At 44.7% G+C, this 23,935-nt stretch overlaps 1 protein-coding gene across 5 annotated transcripts in view; it reads left to right on the top strand.

Moving 5' to 3' along the window:
* Window positions 1–22,634, top strand: part of STAT3 (signal transducer and activator of transcription 3) — a 54,885-nt gene extending 32,251 nt beyond the window's left edge. For 2 of the 5 annotated variants that reach the window (XM_036883300.2, XM_036883301.2), the window contains 20 exons: window positions 4,492–4,587; window positions 4,763–4,844; window positions 5,039–5,133; window positions 5,307–5,458; window positions 7,053–7,211; window positions 7,326–7,418; window positions 8,260–8,319; window positions 11,352–11,381; window positions 11,481–11,574; window positions 11,675–11,722; window positions 13,537–13,620; window positions 14,327–14,425; window positions 14,556–14,691; window positions 15,455–15,507; window positions 15,711–15,805; window positions 15,923–16,062; window positions 16,566–16,778; window positions 19,563–19,605; window positions 19,889–20,001; window positions 20,669–22,634. In XM_036883300.2, the coding sequence (XP_036739195.1) occupies window positions 4,492–4,587; window positions 4,763–4,844; window positions 5,039–5,133; window positions 5,307–5,458; window positions 7,053–7,211; window positions 7,326–7,418; window positions 8,260–8,319; window positions 11,352–11,381; window positions 11,481–11,574; window positions 11,675–11,722; window positions 13,537–13,620; window positions 14,327–14,425; window positions 14,556–14,691; window positions 15,455–15,507; window positions 15,711–15,805; window positions 15,923–16,062; window positions 16,566–16,778; window positions 19,563–19,605; window positions 19,889–20,001; window positions 20,669–20,724 (1,941 nt within the window). In that variant the 3' untranslated portion in view covers window positions 20,725–22,634. The remainder of the gene's footprint in view (window positions 1–4,491; window positions 4,588–4,762; window positions 4,845–5,038; window positions 5,134–5,306; window positions 5,459–7,052; window positions 7,212–7,325; window positions 7,419–8,259; window positions 8,320–11,351; window positions 11,382–11,480; window positions 11,575–11,674; window positions 11,723–13,536; window positions 13,621–14,326; window positions 14,426–14,555; window positions 14,692–15,454; window positions 15,508–15,710; window positions 15,806–15,922; window positions 16,063–16,565; window positions 16,779–19,562; window positions 19,606–19,888; window positions 20,002–20,668) is intronic. The other 3 variants (XM_036883304.2, XM_036883302.2, XM_036883303.2) reach the window with 3 other exon arrangements.
* The last annotated feature ends 1,301 nt before the right edge of the window (window positions 22,635–23,935 follow it).

Raw genomic sequence — 23,935 nt, 5'->3', positions numbered from 1 at the left:
TGCAAAGTATGTCAAAAAAGATGTTTCCAGCTTACTTTATGAGGCTGGAATAACCCTAATATCAAATCTAAAAATGACAGTGTAAGTAAAGATAATGGTTAGGATATCCATATCTTTTTTAGTGTATAAAGCATGATGTATAGTCTGGAAATGCAAGGATGGCTCAACATTAGAAATTCTATTAATGTAATTTGTTAAATTAGTAAGTTAAAGAAGAAAAAGCATAGTTTTGTTAGATGGCAAAATTTTGTGTCCATTCTGGATTTTTTAAAAAAGGAAATTTCTTAACACAGTAAAGAATATGTGTCAAAAGCCAAAGGGAACGTGATGCTCAAAGATAATACACTAAAGGGTTCTCATTAAAAGCAGTTACAGGATTGAGGATGCCTCTTGCCCTTGATATTTGTCTGAATGATCCAGCCAGTGCAATAAGACAGAAAAAGGAATGGGAGTAGAAATGTTGAAAAGCAAGACAAAATTGTCATTATTTACAGATAGATAGGTCTTCCCATAAGATCCAGGAGTAACTATTAAAAAAAAACAAAAACCTGTTGGAACTGACAGGAGTTCAGAAAGGTGATTGTATTCAAGATAAATGTTTTAAGAATCAGTAGTTCTCTTATACAGTAGCAGCAATAACCTGTTAGATGATGCAATGGAAGCAAGATCTGATTCATAATAGTAAAAACAAATGTATATGATATGCATATATTGATATGTATGATAAAATGTCTGGAAGGATATATACCAAATCATTAATGTCATTGGCCATAGGAGACTTACTACTGTCTCTGAGGGGTTTTATTTCCTTTATTTATTTATTTCTTTATAACCAAATATTATTTATTAATAACAGTGTATTTAACAAGATACTAATAGAGTTGGTTTTTATTTCCTTTAATAGTCTATAATCAGGGAAATTTTTTTTCTCTTTTTAAAATTTTGGTAAAATACACATAAAATTTACCATCTTAGCCATTTTTAATTGTACAGTTCAGTAGTATCAAGTTCATTTATGCTGTTGTGCAGCCAATCTCCAGAACTCCTTTAATCTTGCAAAACTAAAATTCTACCCATTAAAAACTCCCCATTTCCCCCTCTCCTCAGCCCTTAGCAACTACTGTTTCACTTCTCTGTCTCTATGAATTGACTCTCTAGGTGCCTCTCATAAGTGGAATCATAAAGTGTTTGTCTTATTGTGATTGGCTTATTTCACTTAGCATAATGTCCTAAAATTCATCCATGTTGTAGCATGTGTCAGAGTTGCCTTCCTTTCAAAGGCTACATAACATTCCATTGGGTATATATACCACATTTTGTTTATCTGTTTATCTGTTGATGGACACTTGAGTGGCTTCTGCCTTTTGGCTATTGTGAATAACGCGGCTATGAACATGGGTGTATAATTTTTTCTTTTAAAAGACAAAAACGTAGTAGGAACATAGAAGAAAGAACATTTAAGTCTAACCACGGGAGTCTGGGAAGACATCACAGAGAAAGGAGAGGTTTGTGTTTGAGTCAAGACTTAAGGCTGGATACATGTGCATCAGGCAGATGAGGGGCGGAGAGCACTGCAGGCAGAAAGAAGAGATGTTCAGACAGGGAAAGAAAAGTATTTGTTCTTGGGAGAAGTGTGGACAGCTCAGCATCTGGTTGGGAGGGGAAGATAAGCTAGTCAGGTGCCATGTCATGAAAACCTTTTGAGCCATGCCCAGCAACTGGGCCTTGGAAGAGCACTTAACCACAAGGGTCCTGTGGCCAGACTGCCTGGGTTTGAACCCCTTGGCTCTGCCATTTGCTGTGTAACCTCAGGCAAGCTGTCTATTCTCTGTTTTTCCAAAGGGAATGATTATAGTACCTACTTCATAGAAATAAATTAACTCATGCGTGTAAAATGCTTAGAACAGTATCTGACACAGAAATGTGACACAAGTGCTAACTGCTTTCTGCTGCTCTGTCATGGCCATTGTCATTGTCCTCCTCCTCATCATCCACCATCACCACTGCTGTAAGACATGGGGACCCATGGAAGCATTTTAAGCAGAAAACTGATGTGTTCAGATATGGGTGAAGGGGTAACTAACTATAACACTCACAGTTTGAGCCCTGAAGCAGGGAGGTTAGCAAAGAGGCGCTTGTGTATGCCTCACTAGGGTTTTCTGTTGTGGAGAACCTTTATGTTTTCATCCCGTTCCTAAAATAAAAATATTCGATTTAGGCCAATTTGCCTAGAGGCTCCAACTTTACCATGACAGGTAGGAAAGCAGTAGGGTTCCTGAGGATGTTCCCAATCATATAGATTGGGGGTTGGCAAACTATGCCTGTGGCCCCAATCCAGCCTGTTGCCTGTTTTTTGTAAGTGAAGTGTTTTGGAACACAGCCACGCACATCATGTGTACGTCATCTGCGGCTGCTTTCATACTGCAGTGAGATACTCAGCAGGGCTGAGTATTTACCAGAGACCATATGACCCACAAAGCCAAAAATATTTACCATCTGGCCCTTAGAGAAAAGTGTGCAACCCCTGATAGAGAGTTACAAGTTGGATATTTGAGGCCTCAACCCAGACCTCACTGTTATTTTCTCTGTTTACATCATCTGGCATATTCTCAAGTGTCTTTATGGGTAAAGCACCAGGGACATAGGAAGACAGTAGATGTATTTCTGCTCCCAGGGCTGTCAGTCTACTTAGGATTATAGGTATACAAACACTCAAAGTGAGATAAACACAGAGGAGGATATAAGTAATTTTGCCTAGGGAAGTTGAATAAAGTTTCACAGGAGAAAAAAGAGTTGCACTGAGTTTGAAGGTGAGTGAATTCAGGTGTGTTTGGGGGGAAGCTCATGGCAGGCTGAGTGGACCCCGTATGGTGGAGACACTGCACATGGGGAAGAAGGGGTACTTTGGGGTAACTGAAGCATAGGGAGGGAAGGCCTGAGTTGTTACCAGGTTATGTGAAACGTTTGTCATGCAGTGCTGAAATGTTTGTACCTAGAAGCAGTGGGGACTCACATTCACAAAGCATTAGGAGCAGGTTTCTGATGGGTGATAATTAATCACATCTATTTCAATTTGGAAATAGACATGGGATTCAGTACAGATTAAAATATCAGTTGTATTGTTGGTAAAACAGGACTGGCAAGCATGGCATGGGTGGGTACCCACGGGATTCGTGATGCCTGCCCCTGAGTTAGGTCTTGGGGTGGAGAGATTGGGTTTGCAAAGCAGCACTTACTCAAGTGTTCCATTGGGAGCTTCAGAGACCATAGACTGATACCCAGAAAACAGACAGTGAGGCCTCTAGAACTGCTTCTAGAAACTAGGCCCTTGTTCCTGCCCCAGGTGTGCTCAGGAAGGCAGGAGTGGGAGGAGAGATGCCCCAGTGTAAGTACTGGGTTCCTTGAAGATCTCTGTGTGTATGGAATCTCTCTTCCAGTTTCACCCATCAGATCAGATAGGTCACTCCTGCATGAAGAGAATAAATAGGGGTTGAAGTTGCCTTCCCAAGACTTCTAAGAGAAGTTAGCATTCTGTGGGCTTGGATAGGGGCCTTGGGAAAGGGAGAGAATGGTTCCCTCTAAAACTGGCATGTTTAGATCTATTTTGGAGACTTCTGGTAGTGGTGTTGAGAGCAGACTGGAAGGGAGAGGAGTTAGAGGCAAGGAGACCAACAGCTGGGGCTCGGCCTGAGCCAGTGGTACTAGGGGTGGATGTGAGAGATTACAGGTTCTAGAGCCAGGAGGATTTGGTGACTGTGAAATCAAAGACAGCTGAGAATTTCGAGTTGGAAAATTGGGAATAAAATGTCTTTCCTGGACTCTCAGTTCTGTTGCATTGACTGCTATCTCTGTCCTGTACCAGTACCACACTGTCTTGATCGATGCAGCTTTTACAAGGTCTTTTCCTTTTTTGTTAGAAGATACCCTATTTGACAAAAAGTGTAAGTTTCATGTGCTATTTGATCTTTTCAAGGTACCAGCCTCACCTTCTCCCCAGACACAGTATCTCTTTATACAGCATTTCACCCCTGGGACAGAGTGCTTTTTTATTATCCCACAGAAATGTATTGGGCACCACATACATTAAATAGGCTCCCAAAGTCTGCTGTCAATAATTGTTCTGAATTGTTGTGCATACTCACCTAGAATGAGCCTTTTGAAGGCAGGGACCATGTCTTAGCTTAACATGTAGTCTCCTAGTGCAGTACATGAAGTGGGTGCATAGTATGACCTAGAGGTGAAAGGCCAAGGACACAGGTAAAACTCTACAGGCACTTTCTTGGCACTGCACTCACTGCACCTGGAGGGCTGTGGCCTCCATAGAGTTTCTGTTGCAGTGCCCAGCATGCTGCTGCCTCAGTTTCCCTTCCCTCATGATGGGTGCATCCCAGCCAAACAGGAGGGGTGCTGGGGTGGGATGGGGACTGGACAGAGGTATTCTTCCCCCGTATTTCCTGCATTCACATGTGTGTTGCTTCCCTTTTTTGGCAGCAAGGGGGCCAGGCCAACCACCCCACAGCTGCCGTGGTGACAGAGAAGCAGCAAATGCTGGAGCAGCACCTGCAGGATGTCCGGAAGCGAGTACAGGTGAAGCCAGTCTTGGGCAGGAAGGCTTTGCTTGGGTGGAGTGCCCATGGGTCCTGCATGTATCTTCTTTGAGGTTTTTTGCTTTGTTTTCATTCTTCCCAGAAACTCTCTTTTCCCTTTCCCCAGGGAAATCTTTTTTACTGCTGTTTTTTGTTTGTTTGTCTGTTTTAAACAGGATCTAGAACAGAAAATGAAAGTGGTAGAGAATCTCCAAGATGACTTTGATTTCAACTATAAAACCCTCAAGAGTCAAGGAGGCAAGTGAATTTTAGAGACATTAAAATCTCCCATAGAAAGTGAGTTGTGCTAACTTGAGTTTCAGGATTCCTTTGTCTTGACTTTGTGTTCAGACTTTGTTGGGGGTGAGCAGGGACTGCTGGTGCTTTGGGGAGCCTGGTTATTCAGGATAATAGTATTCCCTTAGGTCAAGGAGTTTTTCCTTCCTCCATAGACATGCAAGATCTGAATGGAAACAACCAGTCGGTGACCAGGCAGAAGATGCAGCAGCTGGAACAGATGCTCACTGCGCTGGACCAGATGCGGCGAGTAAGAGCCTCAGACCAGCTTGCCCTGCATGTCTCGCTCACCTGTGGCATTTCAGTATCTCGTGGCAGAACTTGTCTGGTTTCTAATAAGTTCCTTCTCTGGAATTGACTAAAGGCTGTGGTGAGAGACGGTCTCAGGAAATGTTTTCTGACTTTGTTTTGGTTTCCAACCAGAGCATCGTGAGTGAGCTGGCGGGACTTTTGTCAGCTATGGAGTATGTGCAGAAAACCCTCACGGATGAAGAGCTGGCTGACTGGAAGAGACGGCAACAGATTGCTTGCATTGGAGGCCCTCCCAACATCTGTCTAGATCGTCTAGAAAACTGGTAAAGATTAAAGAGCTTCCTTTCTTTCTAGAAAGCTGTGCTCAATTGCCGGTCATAACTGCAGGCCCAAAGCGTTGGTACCACATCTCAAAGGTAGGGACTTTTGCTTACTAAAATGAAGTCTAAGAGTTAAAACTTTTACTTTATTTGGACAGTTTTTTAAATAAAAATGTGTTTATGTTACTGTATGTTAAATATGTTTTATTTAATAATTTAAATAAAGCTTATGTTTAATTATATTTAATACATAGACTACAGTTTAAATTTTAGCCACCTTAATCTAAAAGACACATGGTCTTTGTAAGAGAAAGAAAGTTCAAATACAGAAAAGTAAAGGGAAGAAAAGTCTTAAAATCTAATCATTCAGAAGCACCTATCACTAAAATTTTGGTGACTGTCACTCTAGACATGTTATATACATACATATAAAGATGGAAATCTACACATTTTCACATCAGTGGGGTCATCCTTTATATGCTCTTCTGTACTCTGCTCTTTTACTTATTCATCCAGCAAATCTTCATTGCACATGCTTGACACGCAAGGCTTCATAATGAATGTACTGCGCCAGCTTAAGCCGGGAGGAACTTGACGTGAAGGGGGACCTAGAGACACAGAGCATTCAGTGGGAAACTTAGGACAGCTCTTCGCAAGAATGCTTGTTTGTTCATATCCTCACTAAGTTTTCTTACTTTGCTGAAAGCAGTTTTAAATGCTTTCTAATCAGGGACCCAGAAAGCTCAAGTTCTGAGAATGGGGAGAATGTAAGCATCAGGAGTTAGGGAGCTCAGCAGGCCCAGCAGTTGTCCTGCCCCTGAACCCTGTCCCCCTGTGTCTTTCATGTTCTCTCTTTTGGGTCTTCAGTCTTTATTAAACTAGTGCAGACCATCAAGGAGAGACACTCATAAGTCTCTGTCCTTGGGGGCCGACTGGATCAGACTTTCTCTCCCTACTTCTTCTATATACACATTATCAATATTTTGAAACATAATTGATCCATTGAAGGCTGACATTGAAAGGGCTCATGGGGATCATGCAGTTCAACCCCTTCTCTGATACAAGGTCCGTTAAGCCCGTGGTGGTGGAGGGACCTGGCCAAGAGTGAGTGGCAGGACTAGCTCAAACCCGTCTTCTTGGGCAGTCTAATGTCCTGCATTTCCCCAGTCCCCACATTTTGGTACAAGGACAAGTTAGGATAAAGAAAGTGAGTGCCTAAGTCCATATTTCATGTTCTTATCTGGGTTCTAATGCTTGTCACTTTCCAGTAATAACTGTTAATGCCTCCTAGTGATTTAAGTTTTGACACATCCTCCTCTGTGCTTAGCTCCCTCTTTGAAATGTAAAATTTTAGGAAGGGACTATTTTAAAAAAGCAATGTAAATTCCCCTTTTCTTATTTAATGCCACTGAATTATACACTTACAAATGGTAAATTTTATGTTATGTATATTTTTCCACACACAAAAATTCCCCTTTCTTATTTTGGGGGACTGCAGTGTATTGGTGTTTATATCTATGATATTCCCTTCCCCTCCTCCAATTCCCCCATGTACCCCCACATAGGTAACTGGTAACTTTCTTATTTTTATTGGCAGGATAACCTCATTAGCAGAATCTCAACTTCAGACCCGCCAACAAATTAAGAAACTGGAGGAGTTGCAGCAAAAAGTTTCCTACAAAGGGGACCCCATAGTACAGCACCGGCCAATGCTGGAGGAGAGAATCGTGGAGCTGTTTAGAAACTTAATGAAAAGGTAGCTCAGATTGTGGTCCCTTCCCCTCACTAGCCCCAGCCCCTCACTTCAGAGGCACAGGATGGAGCCTGGCGCAGCTGCAGAGTGTGAACTGCTGTCCTTCTTCCCTCGCAGTGCCTTTGTGGTTGAGCGGCAGCCTTGTATGCCCATGCATCCCGACCGGCCACTCGTCATCAAGACCGGTGTCCAGTTTACTACGAAAGTCAGGTGGGCCACGGCACTTCCACCTCGGGTGGATATTTCATCGGGAGATGCTCTTAGGACAAGAGCAGAGCTGGTGTTCTTTATAGTTGTTCTTTACAGGCATCACAGGCGGGTACGGAGCTTGTTGGCGTGATGTCAGCTTGCTCCGTGCCTCATCTATCAAACATTAAAAAACGGGAATCTTTTTGAGGTTACCTGGGCATATTCCTGTGATTCCAGGCCTACAGTGTTAGGCCAGCATATCTCCTTCTGTCCTGCACAAGGGGCAAAATAATGCCAGTTTTTCTGTTCCTTGAGCCTACTTTTCCTTGAAGATTTTAATGGAAGGATAAGACTTAGTGATATAGAAGCCGGGCGGCCACAGGGCAGGTGGGTGGTGGGCCTGCAGGGTGGAGTGTAGCTTTCACTCTCAAGTCAGAGCAGGTATGCTGGGGTTTGCCCTTCTGCAGTGAAATTTCCCTTTTCAGAAACTCGGACGATGTTGGGTTTCAGGTTTAATAGAAAGAATAGCAGCTGCAGAGCATGTATTCCTGTAATATTTTTCATGAAGTGACTGTTATTATCCTTTTGTGAATCTCTCACAACTTTGTCCAAGTCTTTTGTCCTTAGGCTTTTTTCCTTAACCTTTTGGCCTGAAGGGGTGACCCTCGATTTAGGATCAAAGGCGCCACTGGCAGGAGGAGGAGTTTGGGATGGTGCTTTATTCACCTTTTAGAAATGAAGAGTTATGAGTTTACATTTCTTCAACTAGAAGTTGCTGGGGGAGCCTACTGACTGTTTCTTAAAATGGAGTATTTTTTTTTTCTCTTTGCTCAGATACTTGTTTTCTCTTTTTTTGAAATAGATTGCTGGTCAAATTCCCTGAGTTAAATTACCAGCTTAAAATTAAAGTGTGCATTGACAAGTAAGTACTCCTTATCATCTTAGCTGTTTTTTTTCCAAATGAGAGACAGAGAAATGAGAACTTTGACAACATCATGCAAACTTAGAGACTTTATCTGCTTTCAGAGATCTTTTTTGGGAACAAGAGTTTTCAAAAGCCTCTCAGTGCTTTGCCATGTACGTGCCTGAACCAAACCACAGAGCTAGTGGTAAAGATTTGATTTGTGATTGCCATTGTGACCTTGAGTCCCTCTTTCAGTTTTTTTACTTCTAAGTGTAATCTGTGTATATTATGTAAAACTGAGAAACTATGGGAAAATTATTTTTTATTGTTCCATATTTCACCATGCAATGTAATATGTACCTTTCAAAATTTGACAATACCTTTCAAAAATGAAAATCTACATACCCTGTGGAGGGATTAGAAAAGAGAAAATGTTTCCTAATTTTTAGATGATGTAATTATTTACCTGGAAGTTTCATGAGAATGAACTGGAAAATAATTACTAATGAAATAGGGGCTTGAGGAAGATGGTGGGTTTAATAAATAAATTTAAAAAACCAATGACCATATTTTAGCATTAACCAGTTAGAAACTATAGTAGATAAATGGTCTCACAATAAAGCAATCAAAGTAAAATATATCATGACAAACTTAACAGAAATAGGTTAAGATCTGTGAAGAAAACTGAAATTTTAGTGAGGAAGGGATATTGTAAAGAGTGATGAAGCAAGTTGGATTCCTGGAATACAGACTTAATTTTATTACAAAGATGTTGATCTTCCCAGTTAGGATAATGCCAACCAAAATATGAGTAAGGTATTTTTAACTCTAGTCTTGCTTTTCAAGTTGTAGCATAGATGAAAAAAATGAGCAAACATAGCTTCTTTAAAAAGGATTTATTTATTTATTTTTAATTAGCAAAAAAAAATTTTAACATAAAATTTACCATCTTTATGTTACCATCTTTAAGTGTACAATTCAGTACTGTCCATTATATTCATTGTTGTGCAACAGGTAAACCTTTTCATCTTGCAAAACTGAAATTCTGTGTCTGTTGAACAACAAATCCCCATTTCCCTCTTCTTCCAGCCCCTGACAGCCTCCATTCTATTTTCAAAAATATTCTTAATAAATAAAAATAATGGAGTGTGAGGGGAGTAGTATGGGAAGCTGCCTGCCAGATACAAATGTATCACAAAATTTCAGTTACTAAATGAATATAGGACAAGAATAAACTGATTGATCACTGAAATAAAATCTTAAGTCCAGAAACAGACTTCAGATTTATGTAAGGAATTTATATATGTTTAAAATGATACTTCGAATCAGTGGGAAGAGGATGGATTATTTTGTAAGTGGTACTGGGGGGATTTGAGTGAGAAGCAGTTTTTCTTTTTACTGTTTATCAGTAAATTCCCAATGTATTTACAAGTTTAAAACAAAAGTAGCTTAAAAGCATGGGTGAATGTATAACAGTGGTAAAACGGCAAAATGGTTCAACCACTTTGGAAAACAGTTTGGCAATTTTCCTAAAAAGTTAACCATGCACCTACTCTGTGACCTAGCCATTCCATTCCTAGGTATTGACCCAAGAGAAATGAAAGCATGTGTCTGCACAAAGGGTTGTACATAAATGTCCATTAATAGATGATTATATGAATAAACAATTAGTGGTATATCTATACAGTGGAATATTAGGATATTAGTCACAAAAAGGAGTAAACTATTGATATCTGCAACATATGAATAAATCTCAAAATAGTTATGCTGAGTGAAAGAACCCAGACCTAAAAAAAAGTACATACTTTATGTTTCCATTTATGTAAATTCTAGATTTGCAAATGAACCTATAGTGACTGAAAGCAGATCAGTCGTTGCCTGGGGACGGATGGGGTGTGGGATTGGGGAATGGATTACAGATGGGCCTGGGGAAACTTTGGAGATGATGGGCGTGTTCATTATCTTGACTGGGCTGATAATTTCCCAGGTGTGTGTGGTATATATACATATATCAAACCTTATTAAATTCTGTACTTTTAAGTAGTGCAGCTTATTGCTCATCAGTTACGCCTCAAAGCTGTAATACAAAAACATAATATTAAAAGAAGGAAATATAGGCTAGACATTTGGGAGAATTTCCTAATAATGAGGACTCTTAAGTTCTAAAATGTGATATATGGAAGGGTATCTTCTGAATGGTTTAAAAATGGATCAATTTTTAATCTGTAATCCTACATGGAATGCACCATTTAATAAATAGTAGCTATTATTAATTCTAAAAGCATAAGTGAATATATAGCAGTGGAGGAGGACTTTAATACAGTACTAAAATAATTTTAAAAAAGAAAAAGACTCAGAAATGTGACTATATAAAAAATTGTGAGCTAACAGGTAATAGATATACTGGGAAGAATATTTCCAGCTATATCAAATGGGATGCTCTAAGTCACAGGTAACAGTAAACCTTTACAGAAAATCCAGTGTGATTTAAATAATAAGGAAATTTGCAACCCAGTCTAACTGGAAATGCAGAGTTAGGGCAAGTTCCTGATGGTGAGATTAGTGACTCATTGATGCCATCAAGAACCCAGAATCTTCTGGCTGTCTTCTCTGCCATCCTGTTATCGTTGGCATTCTAAGGGTTGCAACAAGGTTGTTTCTGGTAGTGAAGACCACATGCTTCCTTGCCCATAATAATCTAAAGTTATGGAATATAAATCCAGCCTGGTATAGACAGTGTAAGTCATGTCCGGACCCCTAGACCACTGTGCTGTGGGCATGCCCTGGAGGTGGGGATGGGGAGGATACCTGAGCAGAATCAAGGTTCGGTTTGGAAGTAGGGAGTGGTTCTTGGGGAGGCAACCAGCCTCTCCTATTTAAGCCAGCCTCTACTAGTTAAGCATGTGCAAGGTTGTTATATTTCACGTATAGAATGTAACTGAATAGTTTACAGAAATTCCCAGGAGCAGAGTAGATTACAGGTGTTCAAAATGGACTTTTTGAAGAAATGTGGGGCCTGTTTTATTAACACCATTATGTATTCTTAACAGAGACTCCGGGGACGTTGCAGCTCTCAGGGGGTGAGTTCAGCCTAGAGGCTTCATTCTGTTCTGTTTAATCTCACTTTGTCCTCTGGCCACTCAATCACCTGCGTGGGTGGTTTTTCTCCTGTGATTCAGATCCCGGAAATTTAACATTCTGGGCACAAACACGAAAGTGATGAACATGGAAGAGTCCAACAACGGCAGCCTCTCTGCAGAATTCAAACACTTGGTACGCGGGAGCAGGCCAGACTCCCCCTTTCCAAGGGCAGCTGGCAGAGGGAGAGGTTGGGGGAGCCTCACATGACAGGTGCTCTCTGCTTTTCTTACAGACTCTGAGAGAGCAAAGATGTGGTAACGGGGGCCGAGCCAATTGTGATGTAAGTTTTGTTGGGGATGAAGGCCAACTGGGAGGTGGAGAGTAAAAAAGCCTTCTTACTGCCCAGAATTAGAGACACCAGTCTGCGTGTCAGCTGTAATCATTCAGAAAAGTCACTGTGGGACAAAGGGACATGGTCAGAAGTCATATACGTGGTGGAGTACTTTGGCTTGGAGCATTTCCGGGATTGTCCGGGGAGTTAGCTCATCATTAAGGAGGAGTGGAAAGTCCCTTGCGAGTTGCCACAACCATTTAGTAGAAAGGAAGCTTCCCACCTTGCCTGGGGCTTTCCAAATTCTCCTTCCAACTTCTGCCAACTGGCACCGCTTGGCTGCATTTCTAGTGACCTGTTTTTCTTACTGAGCTGGGATAGAAGGTTATAATAAATCTGAGTTAAACTTTTAAGAAAAGAAGAACAAAACCTGTCCTGTTCCTTATCCCCCTTATTTCTTCTCTGCCTCCCATTGACTTACATTGTTGGATTCTAAGTGTCAAGAATAAACTTTTAAAGAAGAATAGAGAAAAGTGGCCAAATACGAGCTTTTAATCTTTTTAAAAAATTGACACCCTATTCTTTTTCTTGATATTTGTTCCCTGAGCCATTCTTCCCTCTTCTAACATGTAGCAGACCTTAAAAAAAAGGAATTTATCATCCTTGACAGCAGTAAAAGAGTGAGGTGATGTATATGCTGTAATATGGAAAAAAATTCATGCAGCATATTTGTTTAGAAAAAGCAAGATGCAAACTAATTTGAGTAGTATATCAGTATACGTGTTTTAAAAAATATATTAACACTTTTTTGTCTATTGATGTATGCATTACAAAATTCTGGAATGGATGCCAAACTGCTTATACATTTATGCTGCTGTTAGTATCCAAGGCTACTCTATAATGCTATCTCTATAGTATTTGCATTTTAAACTGAACATGTATTGCTTTTGTAATTAGTGTTTTAAAAATGAATTGGAATTCCATTTCTGAGACTCCATTGGCAATTCTTATTTAAAATAAGGTGCTGTGTTGTTGGTGGGAGTATAAATTGTCCCTTTGGAAAATAACTTGGCATTATAAAAATGACAAACCCTATAAACCAGCAAGGCCACTCCCAGGATTTAACAATAGAGAAATCTTTGCATAAATGTACAGGAGACGTGTGCAGAATGTCACAGTGGCCTGGGTGTAAGTCCTAAATGCAACCCAAATACCCATCAGCCCTAGAATGGATACGTGATGGTACAGTCGTACAGTAAAACACTACGCAGCTCTGAAAGCAAATGTTGCAGCTGCAGCAACCAAAGGGCTGGGAAAAGTGAGTCACTAAAGAATGCATAGGGGACGGTTCCATAAGCATAAGGCTCACAAACATTCCAAACCAAGCAATATACACGTTGTTTAGTGATACAAACATGGTAAAGCCATGCAGGAAACTTAGGAAATGATAAACCTGAAAGCCAAATAGCAGTTACGGGGCAGGGATGGGGTTAGGGAAGGGCAGCCTGAGAATTTCAGTGGGGGTGGTCTTTGTCTTTAACTGAGCAGCAGGCACACAGGTGGTCATTGTTTTGTTACTCTGTGTGCCCCACCCATTTTATAAACAACCTGCCGGATTGTAACCTAAGGAAACCAGTAAAAGATCAGCTTGAGGATCATAGCACTGGGGAGTCCTAGTGTAAAGAAGCGTGTGCTCCAGGTTGTCCCTGGCCTTTGGTCCATGGCCTCCTGGCGGATTGGCCTTCTTGGTGCGGCGTGGCTGTGGCTGCTAGTACTGAGCGCCGTTCTCTGTGAGGAAGAGAGTGCACTTCTCGTTACTGCAGGCCTCCCTGATTGTGACCGAGGAGCTGCACCTGATCACCTTTGAGACTGAGGTGTATCACCAAGGCCTCAAGATTGACCTGGAGGTAAGTTCTGCAGCAGAGCTGGGGCAGGGCTGCATGCAGAGGTGATTCCGACCAGAACTTCTAGTTGAGATTTTACTATAGAAGGTGGAGTGATGACTCTTTGACAAGCACTGTGTTTATTTTTGCTTTTTTTTCTCCTAAAAATCCTTAGTACCCCATCTAAAGTCTTGCTTGAGTGCTTAGACAATACATGCGTACTCAGCTTTCAGCAAACTTGAAAATCTGTATTTAGAAATTGATTATAGTTGACTTTATAAAGTTTGGGCAAAACTGTCTTTAAACAGTGTTTTTAGTACACATCACGGCATTTACATTATCTTTCCAACTTTCTTGATCTTTAAATTAAAGAAAACCTGAAAAAGCAAGGATCCTAGTCTGATTTCTGGGGCCTCTCTGTTCGATGAGCAGATACAGCTTCAATTCTTGGAGAATGCCTTCCAGGTTATAAATGGGGAATCCTTGAACTGTGAGTCCAGCTTTGAGCAGGTCAGATTTTACAGGTTCCTGGTTGTGTCCTGTGGCCATGCCTGACATCCCTTCCACACTGGTCACTGGACGACTCAGTCACACTCCCCTAAGAGCTGGTAGTAGATGGGGTTTACAACATGACCTTTTATTCCAAACATGGCGAGACAGGGGTGTAGAGATTTTGGAAGTCACAAAGGCCCAATGCCACCCCAACTTCTCATTCCCCTCTTCTCCACAGACTCACTCCTTGCCAGTTGTGGTGATCTCCAACATCTGTCAGATGCCAAATGCCTGGGCATCCATACTGTGGTATAACATGCTGACCAACAACCCGAAGGTAAGTGCCCCATCAGAGGGGGACCCACCTCCTCTTCTGACTTCTCAGTGCCAGCAGGTTGTTAGGACATGAAGTGCAGGTCTTCAAGCGCCACCCTCATCTAAATGAGCAAATGTGTCATTTTCAATAGAACGTGAACTTTTTCACCAAGCCCCCAATTGGAACTTGGGATCAAGTGGCTGAGGTGCTGAGCTGGCAGTTCTCCTCCACCACAAAGCGAGGGCTGAGCATCGAGCAGTTGACTACGCTGGCAGAGAAACTCTTGGGTCAGCAGTTTACCTCTCTTCCCTTCTGCCCTCTTCAGAAAAGGAATTTGACCTGTGGGGCTAGTCATTCAGGAAGATTTACTGAACCAGGCATTGTGCTGGGGCCAGAAAATGTGTGTTCCAGCATGGGGGGTGGGGGCTGGGTGAGGGGAGTCAGGACACAGCAGAGGTTTGCCTCCCGACCATCTTTATGACGTGGGAGGCAGGTTTCTTCACTGTGGGTGGCAGTCTCCCTCTCCCTTCCGGAGCACCATTTTGTCTAACCTTAGGAAGATGCGGTTAGAAGGCAGAGCTAAAGGCTTGACATTCTGTCCATTTCTTCAATAGACTGCAGGCTTGTTTTCAATTTTTTCCCCTGGAAAAAATTCTTAGGAGAATATTTTTTGTGCCCTCTGGACTATAAGTAGCTTTGTCCTGTGTGTGCTGCCATCAAATGTGACCCTTTTAACACCAGCTGTCAGCTCATTAGTGTTTGTGCTGGTCTCTGGGCTATCACACGGGGCTGGGAAGAGCAGTGGACTTGATACTTCATCTACCACCTCTGCTGGGCTAAACAACTCGGGTGATCCAATGATGGAATAGGGAAGTGTGTGCACATGAGTGTGCCCCTGTGCATGCACATAGGCACACAATGGTGGCAACCTTCAAATACAGTGGTTTCATGACCCATTGTGGGACAAATGTGTATGTGTTCTGTTCTTAGAAGTAAGATCTTGATCCAAAGCCAGCAATTACTACTATATTCTTTTTTTTTTTTCTTCAGGACCTGGTGTGAACTATTCAGGATGTCAGATCACCTGGGCTAAATTTTGCAAAGTAAGCAATCTTGTCAACTCTCTGTGGCCACGTCTTGGGACTGGGAGGGAATGCCCACCTGTGACGCTGTCATGGATGGGTCCAGGGACCAGTGGGACCTGCCTGAGGGTAGATGGGCCTGAGGACTTTGGTGACACCATGCCCCTGGGAAGGAAAAAGCTGGGACGGTGGTAGACTTGGCTTTCCTTTATTCTTTTCTCCAGGAAAACATGGCTGGCAAGGGCTTCTCCTTCTGGGTCTGGCTGGACAATATCATTGACCTTGTGAAAAAGTACATCCTGGCCCTTTGGAATGAAGGGTAGGTTGGAAGTCTTGTGCCGGCAGAGTGCACATGTGTAATAAGTAACCTGCTGTCTCAGGCTAAGACGGGGGCCCTGTCAGCCCAAACCTTATTGTTGCTCTTTTTTGGCTCTAGATACATCATGGGCTTTATCAGTAAGGAGCGGGAACGGGCCATATTGAGCACCAAGCCCCCAGGCACCTTCCTGCTAAGATTCAGTGAAAGCAGCAAAGAAGGAGGCGTCACCTTCACCTGGGTAGAGAAGGACATCAGCGGTAAGCTGGGCTCTCACCCACACTTCCTGGTGGCAATTGCTGCCACCACGGGTGCTGCTAGTTCCAAGCACCTGCTGCCCCCCAGTGGGCAGAGATGGCTTTACACTTCTGTGCCTTAGATGGGTGAAACACATTTAAGTGACTTTTCTCTGCATTCTTCCAGCTAAGGGAGTGGTTTACCAATTTTGTTTTGCTTGCCTCAGGGGCTAATGTGTGCCTAGAATTTGCAATTTAAATTTCATTCTTCATCTCTTTTCTAACCTACCCTGTTTATATTTTATGCAAGTAGTTATTCGAGTATATTGCCTATGACACACCTGGATACCCCCTCTGAAAGCCCGGTGAACATTTCCACAGTGACAGGCCTCAGGGCAGGGGATTCAGGGTCTCAAGTGCTAGGTTGGCATAAGTCTCTCCATTTCAAGGAAAAATCTGTCAGGTAGTTTTCTCTGATTATCTAGTCATAGGTTCCATTGATCTTCTCTTCCCATATCCCATGTCAGGCAAGACCCAGATCCAGTCGGTGGAACCATATACGAAGCAGCAGCTGAACAACATGTCGTTTGCTGAAATCATCATGGGCTATAAAATCATGGATGCTACCAATATTCTCGTGTCTCCGCTGGTCTACCTCTACCCTGACATTCCTAAGGAGGAGGCATTTGGAAAATATTGTCGGCCAGAGAGCCAGGAGCATCCTGAAGCTGACCCAGGTAGTTGTTGATTTTCCACGTCAGGCATTTAATTCTGGGGAAAAGCGGGAAATCGCAGGATCCTTAGAGGACAGGCAGGAAATGCCTGAAGAACCTGGTGATCTTTGTTCCCCTTTACAGGAAAGAACTTTGTCGTGCGTGCTTTTGGGGTGCCCATATGGGGTTACTGAGCTGAGGAATCTGGGTCCCGGGTCTCTGCCCCACAGGGAGCACACACACTCCCACCCTAGACACACCAAAAGTGCTGCGGCAAAGTGGGAAGAGATTTCCTCAGTCACCGGCTGCCCGGCCAGCGCAGAACTTCTCACATAGTAGGTGCTGGAACACTGGTGACTCAGACGTCAGTCTAGTGTGTTTCCTCTTCCTGTCACCGAACAGCGTCAACCGTGTCAGGTGGGATGAAGAAAGGCTTTGTGGAGGAAGTGAGCGTTAGCCGCTCTGGAACATGGTTTAGGAGCAGAGTGGGGGAAAGTGGTGAGCGAAGGGGAGACAGTAGCTGGTGGAAGGGGTGTGGAATTGGTAGTTAGAATGGGCAACTGTTGAAAATATTTTTCAGTGTGCAAGAGTATATGTGTTTATGTCTGTGTGTGTTTGTCTACATTAAATCTGTCATCTCTGGAGCTGACATCCGCGTGGAGCCCACAGTCGGTTCCCATCCGCATCTGCTGCTTCCGCTCTGGGCGCTCTGTCCAGGCCCTGATGAGGAGTCTGTGATGTGCCATTTGTTTTTATTTGACTTTTCCTAATCGTAGAGCCAGCAGTGGGCTCTTTATAAAGTAAAGGATCCTTTGAGGTTAGCTTCTCTGCCCTAGTTGCTTTTGAAAACACTTCAGTACAAATAGCTCACATAGCCCCCACCAGTTTCCCTCCCACCTTTTATAGGAATTCCGTCTGAGGAAGTTCTGGGTTAGAGAAGAATGGGACATGGAAGAGGGAATTCTAACTAACTGGCAGTTGGCTTTCCTTTTTCCTTTGTTCTGGTGCTGAGTTTTGTTCCTCCTGTCGAAGGGCTTAATTTCACTTCCTGTCTGCTACTTATCTCTCTTTCCATGTTGTGCTTCAGTTGGGAGATCTGTTTATCAGCCCCTGTCACACTACTCTTTGTTCCTTCTGCCGAGGACATTTAGGTCCAAGTGCTAGTCCTTTGACTAGTTTTGCTTTCGATGTCCAAGTTCCCAGTCTGAGGCTGAGCCCTCCATTACCATCACGTCTCCTGTGTGACCGGCAGGCAAGGTCCTTCCTGCTTAGAGGCATCAGTGTTTCCTCAGGGGCAAGATGCCAGTCACGAAAAAGAGACTATAACCTGTGTGCTTTGCCTGCCTTCTGGGAGGCGAGTGTCAGCAGTGTGCACTGAGGGGCTCAGGGTGGTGTGTAGGGGCAGGTGGGGTACATGTGGGGTCCCACTATCAAGATGGGAATCCTTGGGGAGATCAGTCAGTTCCCCTCTGTCCGTCATGAGGGTGTTCATGTCTCCCAGAGACAGGTCATCTTCCTAGGACTTGCCCCTGCTCTTGCTTCTCCACCAGAAGCCCACACAGTGTTTCCTCTGGGTTTGAGGGAGAGAGTCGCCTCAGAAATGACCAGAACCTTATCTGACCAATTGGGTGATGTGCATTTCCAACAGTGTGCAGAGCCATAAACCAGCTTTTAGTCTTGGTTCTGTTTCACTGCTGCTGCCGCCCCTCAGGCTGAAGCTATTTTTCTCAGCTACCTTGATCCCTGGGGAGTTAAATCCATTCATGTTGGGGTGTCAGCTCCCCTCAGGTCTGGGCCAAGGTGGGTTTGTAAGACTGGAAGTCTGCCTCAGTAGCTTCTTTGGATTCTGCATCAAATGAATCTATTTCTTGGCCAAAAATAAACTCAGATGGCTGGCTGAGGACCTCTTGACGATGCCTTTCCTCAGATTGTCTCGTATTTGCTGATCCCTCAGTTTCTCTCTAAGCCCCAAGTTTTGTAACTGTGCTTCTCTCAGCTCACCCACCCTGCCCCATACCTCCTAAGAGATTTATTTGTTCACTTGAATCCCCCAAAGTTCATGCCAATGTCTCCAAGGCTCCTTGACTTCTTGGTGTAGGCATTTAGCATCTAAAATGCATTTACTCCAATCCCCACATTTCTAACTATAGAGCAAGCTTGCCCAGGCCTCTCAGCTGTTGAAGACATCACGGGGCCCAGGCCCCCTGTCTTCCTGTCCAGAGTCACCTCTACTGCACCGCAAGACATCCCCCCTTTATAGAGAGGCTGCTTTTTGTGTGAGGTGGTTATCCAACTGGGAGTTACTAACACCTGCAGCTAAAAATGTAATAGAGGCAGATTAGTGCTGATATGAATAGAAGGTGTAACCCTCAGCTTTGGAACTACGTTAGTAGTTTCCACATTCTCTTAAAGACTCGGTGACTTTGCTATGCTGAGACTGCATAAGCTCCCACCCTGCTCCTAGAGAAGTTACCTAAGAGATGCAATCAGGCCAGTCCTCAGACCACATACAGGCAGTTAAATGTTTGCTTGATCTAGGGAAAGATGCACACGAGGCTGGCATTCAGCTAGGCTCAGTTGGGGAAAAGGTATGCTGACTTCTGCAGCTCAGGAAGACCTTTATGGAAAGAATTCAGCTACCAAGTTCAAGTACCTTGAACATCAAATAGTATATGGCGAGGGAGGCAGCCCTTGCAGGGGAGACAGAGGTTCAAAACAGTCTGCTTGTGGACAGAGTGAGGTGGCCAGCTTCCTCCCTCCGGCACCCGGAGAGGGGACACGTCCTGTAAGCCCGCGTTTCCTTCCTTCCAGGTGCTGCCCCGTACCTGAAGACCAAGTTTATCTGTGTGACGCCGTAAGTGGCTTCTCTTCCCAATTTTGCCCTCATTTCTAATGTCCTCAGTTATCCCGGGAGTAGGACACTGGGTGAGAGTTACCCTGTGAACAGCTGGATGGCCCTGGGCTATATTTACTACTCAAGTGACCTTGTGTGTTTAAGAAGCTTGAGCTTTTTATTTTTCTGTTGGAGACCAGAGTTTGATGGCTTGTGTGTGTGTGTTTTGTTCTTTTTTTTTTTTTCTCCATTGTGTCTTGTCAACCCGGCCCTTTCCCCTCCTGCTGCTCCCCATTTCCTACAGAACGACCTGCAGCAATACCATTGACCTGCCGATGTCCCCCCGCACTTTAGATTCATTGATGCAGTTTGGAAATAATGGTGAAGGTGCTGAACCCTCAGCTGGAGGGCAGTTTGGTGAGTATTTAGCTGACAGACTTTGTCCTTGTGAGGGAAGTGGGTCCCCTTTGTGTGCTGTTCCCGTGGACAGAGCCAAGAGCTGGTGGTGCAGATTGGTAGGAGGAAGTTCTAGAACAGTGCTCTCCCATAGAAACAGAACTCGTGCCACATGTGTGTGAATTTCCTAGTGGCCACCTTAAAAACTGTAAAAAGAAACAGGTGAGGTTAATTTTAATACTGTATTTTATTTGACCCTATAATAATAATGTATTTTATTTGACTAGCATTTCAACATGTAAGAAAAAAATCAGTTTTTCCATACTGAGTCTTTGATATCTGCGGGGTGTTTTACATCTACAGCCCAGCTCAATTTGGACTAGTCACATTTCAAGTGCTCAGTAGCCACCTGTGGCTCCAGGCTGCCACAGTCAGCAGGGCAGGCTTAGACCTTCAAACACGGAGAACTGGGAATGAGTTAAGGTAGGAAGGAGACTGAGCCTTTCCAGAGGGCAAGACTCTATAGGGAAGAGAGTAAATCTGGATTACCCAACCCTGTCCTGGCCACGAGGGGCAGGAGACTGATGGCAGCAGTGGCCTGAGCCCGTGCCCTGAAGGGCTAGGGGTGTGCGCCCTGCCAGCTGTAGGGCTCAGGCGGCTGAACTACCCTCCCTGTCTGCGCCTCCAGAGTCCCTCACGTTCGACATGGAGTTGACCTCAGAGTGCGCGACCTCCCCGATGTGAGGAGCCGGAGGCGGAAGCTGCAGAGAGATGGCAGAGGCGCCTACCTGTGTTCCACCACCCTTAAGCAGCCAGACCCCAGATCATCTGAAACTCCTAACTTTGTGGTTCCAGATTTTTTTAAATCTCCTACTTCTGCTATCTTTGAACAATTTGGGCACTTTTTAAAATCGAGAAATGAGAATGTGGGTGATATGCTTTTATCTAAATGCACATAAGAATGCATTCTCTGAGACTGTGATCAGGGGATGTGGAAGTGGTGACAAGAGGGAGAGAAAGGAAATGTCTTTTATATTTTTTTGCTCCCCTGCTCTCCTTTCTCAGCAGCTTGTAGTTGTTAGGCAGGTGCCCCTGGTGCCAGCGGCATCCCTTGGCCTGTTCCTGAGCTAATGCCACATGCCCCTGGCCTTGCACTTTTAACCTTGCTAACGTCCAAATAGAAAATAGGACTTTCGAAGCCCCTAGGTTTCTTTTTAAATTAAAAAAAAAAATTAAAGGGCAAAAAGCCCTGTATCGGCATAGCCTTTTCTGTATTTAAGAAAACTCAGTTAATAGCCTCCTTGGTGCTTTAAGCATTCAGCTTTCTTCAGGCTGATAATTTATATAAACCTTAAAATGGGCCTCAGATCCAATCCTTAAAAGACATCTGAAGATGTGGCTTGGCCCTTGGTTCTGAAATGGGAAGGTTAAAGGAAAACCCAAACATTCTAGACTTTTTTTTAACAAAGTTTTTATTTTCCCCTTTAACGTGTTGGGCTATTAGTAGGTAAGGCTGGGCAGAGGGGCGCTTACAACCCATCCTCCCTCTCTCCCTATCTCAGAGCCTGGGTGTTCCTCTGGGTGCCTTATAAGGGAGGGGATGACCCTTCCTTCCTCCCGGCCCACTTGACCCCCCTTTTGGCATGGCTTCTTCATGTGTCTGAAGGTCCCTTGTCCTCTTTGCTTTAGGAATCCTGGTCTCAGGACCTCCTGGAATAAGAGAGAGAGCGTTACAGATTGAACATGACTCAGACTGTGGGGCCCCAGTCAAGGTCTAGTTGAGCTCAGGGAATATGGCTCTTATTCCAGTTTCTTGGTGATTTCCTATGGCACCTATAATCACTTATTCAGTTGGTTAACCTAGGGCAAAGGCTTACTGATAAATCCAAGGTCTGTCCCTTGTGTGAGGGAGTCATACCCCGGCCTCCCCATTGGGGCCCCACAGATGAGGTAGAACACCTCGAATTTACTGTGTGTTTTGGATCACTTAGTAGCATGTGAGCTGGTCTCCGATATTTGGGCCTTTTCTGACCCAGAGGCATAGCTAGACTGGGAGGTCCAAAACCACTTTGTCCCAGTAGGTCAGAGTTTCTCTGGAATGTTATTTGTTTTACCCGGATGAGCCAGCTTCTCAATTTAGGGTATGCCCGTGGCCACCCTGTCCTCTTGCTGGCAACAGTAGAGGGGAGTATAGAGCTCTCCCTTCTCCAGCAACACTCTTCAGTTCATAACAAGCTTAACTCATAAAGAGAGAAACGGTTTAGATCAGAGGGACTTGGGACTAGGATCCAGGCTTCTGGAGCAGATATGTAAAGTTCGTGACTGAGGTAGCATGTGTATCTGGTTTTAACTCTGATGGTAGCAGAAGTTCTCAGAGGAGCTGAGACTTGTTCTGGCCCCTCCCTCCCCTTAAAGAACCAAGTCCTCGGGGACCTGCCCTCTTTCTCTCCAGTCTCCCCTGCCCGACCCCAGCCCAGCCATGGATTGCTTAACCTACCTAGACGGTGGTTTGTAAGCCACTGTTCTGGCCACTGCATCAGATTCCAGTGTATACTTTACAGTGTAAAAATTTATATTATTGTGGGACTATTTTTTTTTTGTATATTGCTGTATCTACTTTAACTTCCAAAAATAAAAGTTATATAATTGCTGTCTGATGGTGCTGTGGCTCTGTCTCTGGCTGGTGGAGGTGCCTTTTTTCCTGCCTCAGGTCTGAGGGGGGCCCTTAAGCCTGGGTCTTAAGAGGAGGTGGTTGCCCCCACCCCAGGGTTGGTGGCCTTAGCCGGCCTCTGGGGCCCCCGAACACCCCACATCTCTTAGCCACCAGCCTCCAGGTAAGAGGTCACCGGAGGAGTTAGGGTCATGGAGCCTCCCTCCTGCCCCCTCCCTCCGGGGGCCTCTGCCGGCTGCGGTGTCCTGTCTGGAGTCCGATAAGCTACCTAAGGGGGCTTGGGGGGGTAGATACCCCCCACCCCACCCCCAAGGCCTGCCTGCCACAGTTGGCTGCTTTATCGCTGGGACTTCAGTTCACTCAGCGGGGATGAACTTAACCGGCTGCTGCTGCGCCCGGCGGTCTGTGGTGATAATTCAGAGACATCAACTCGCCCACTCGGCTTTCTTCCCACCCCCTCCCCCTGGGGCGAGCGCCGTGGAGAGGAGCAGGCGGGTGAGATAGCAGCCGCCTTCCCCGGCTGAGATGGGAGGGGAGATTAGTGCGCTCGCCGGCGGCCCCTCCCTCCTGCCCACCCCCGCAGGCCCCGCTCTGGGCCCCTGCGTCTCCTTGGGGCGGCTGCAAGCCCCTCTTCCCTTGCTTTGAGCTCTGAAGAAACCTCGTCAGCAGGTCCTTGCTCCCCAACACCCCCTCCGCTCCGCACGGGCCCTAGTGACAGCCCCTGGATTTGGGGAACCTTGGTGCCACGGGGTCCACTTCGGGAGACTGGCTCCTCTCTGCCCCAGCCTCCCAGTCTCAGGCCAGCCCTTTGAAAACAGTGGCAGTGGGATGGCGCCACCTGCTGGCCTTTGGATATGAGGCGCTCCGGCCGCCGCTGGCCCGGGAAGGCTGAGAATCTTCTCGGCACTGGCCCTCAGCTGCCAGCTTCAAGGCCTCTTCTAGTGACAGCCGATAAGGAGAGGCCGGGACCACAGTTCTTCCCGCTCCTCGTGCCCCTCGCCCTCGTAGTTCCTGACCCATTTTCCCCAAGACCGGACGTCCTAGGTCTAGGCGTCTGAGAAACACCGACCGCTATTCCGCGAGTGCTCGGTCAGGCAGGCTTAAAACAAGAGAGCAGAGTCCCTGCTACACATCACAGCTTCGGCACGCGGGAGGGAGGGAGCCAAACTCCAGCCCCCCTGATCCCCCTTACCCAGGGCTCCCCAAACCAGCACATTTATGAAAAAAATATTTTATTCAAAACACCATTTACTCAAATGTGTGGCCTATGTACAAAGTACAAAA

This window comes from Manis pentadactyla, chromosome 4, assembly GCF_030020395.1.
Source record: "Manis pentadactyla isolate mManPen7 chromosome 4, mManPen7.hap1, whole genome shotgun sequence".
Taxonomy (NCBI): Eukaryota; Metazoa; Chordata; class Mammalia; order Pholidota; family Manidae; genus Manis; species Manis pentadactyla.
This window is presented reverse-complemented; position numbering and strand designations above follow the sequence as displayed.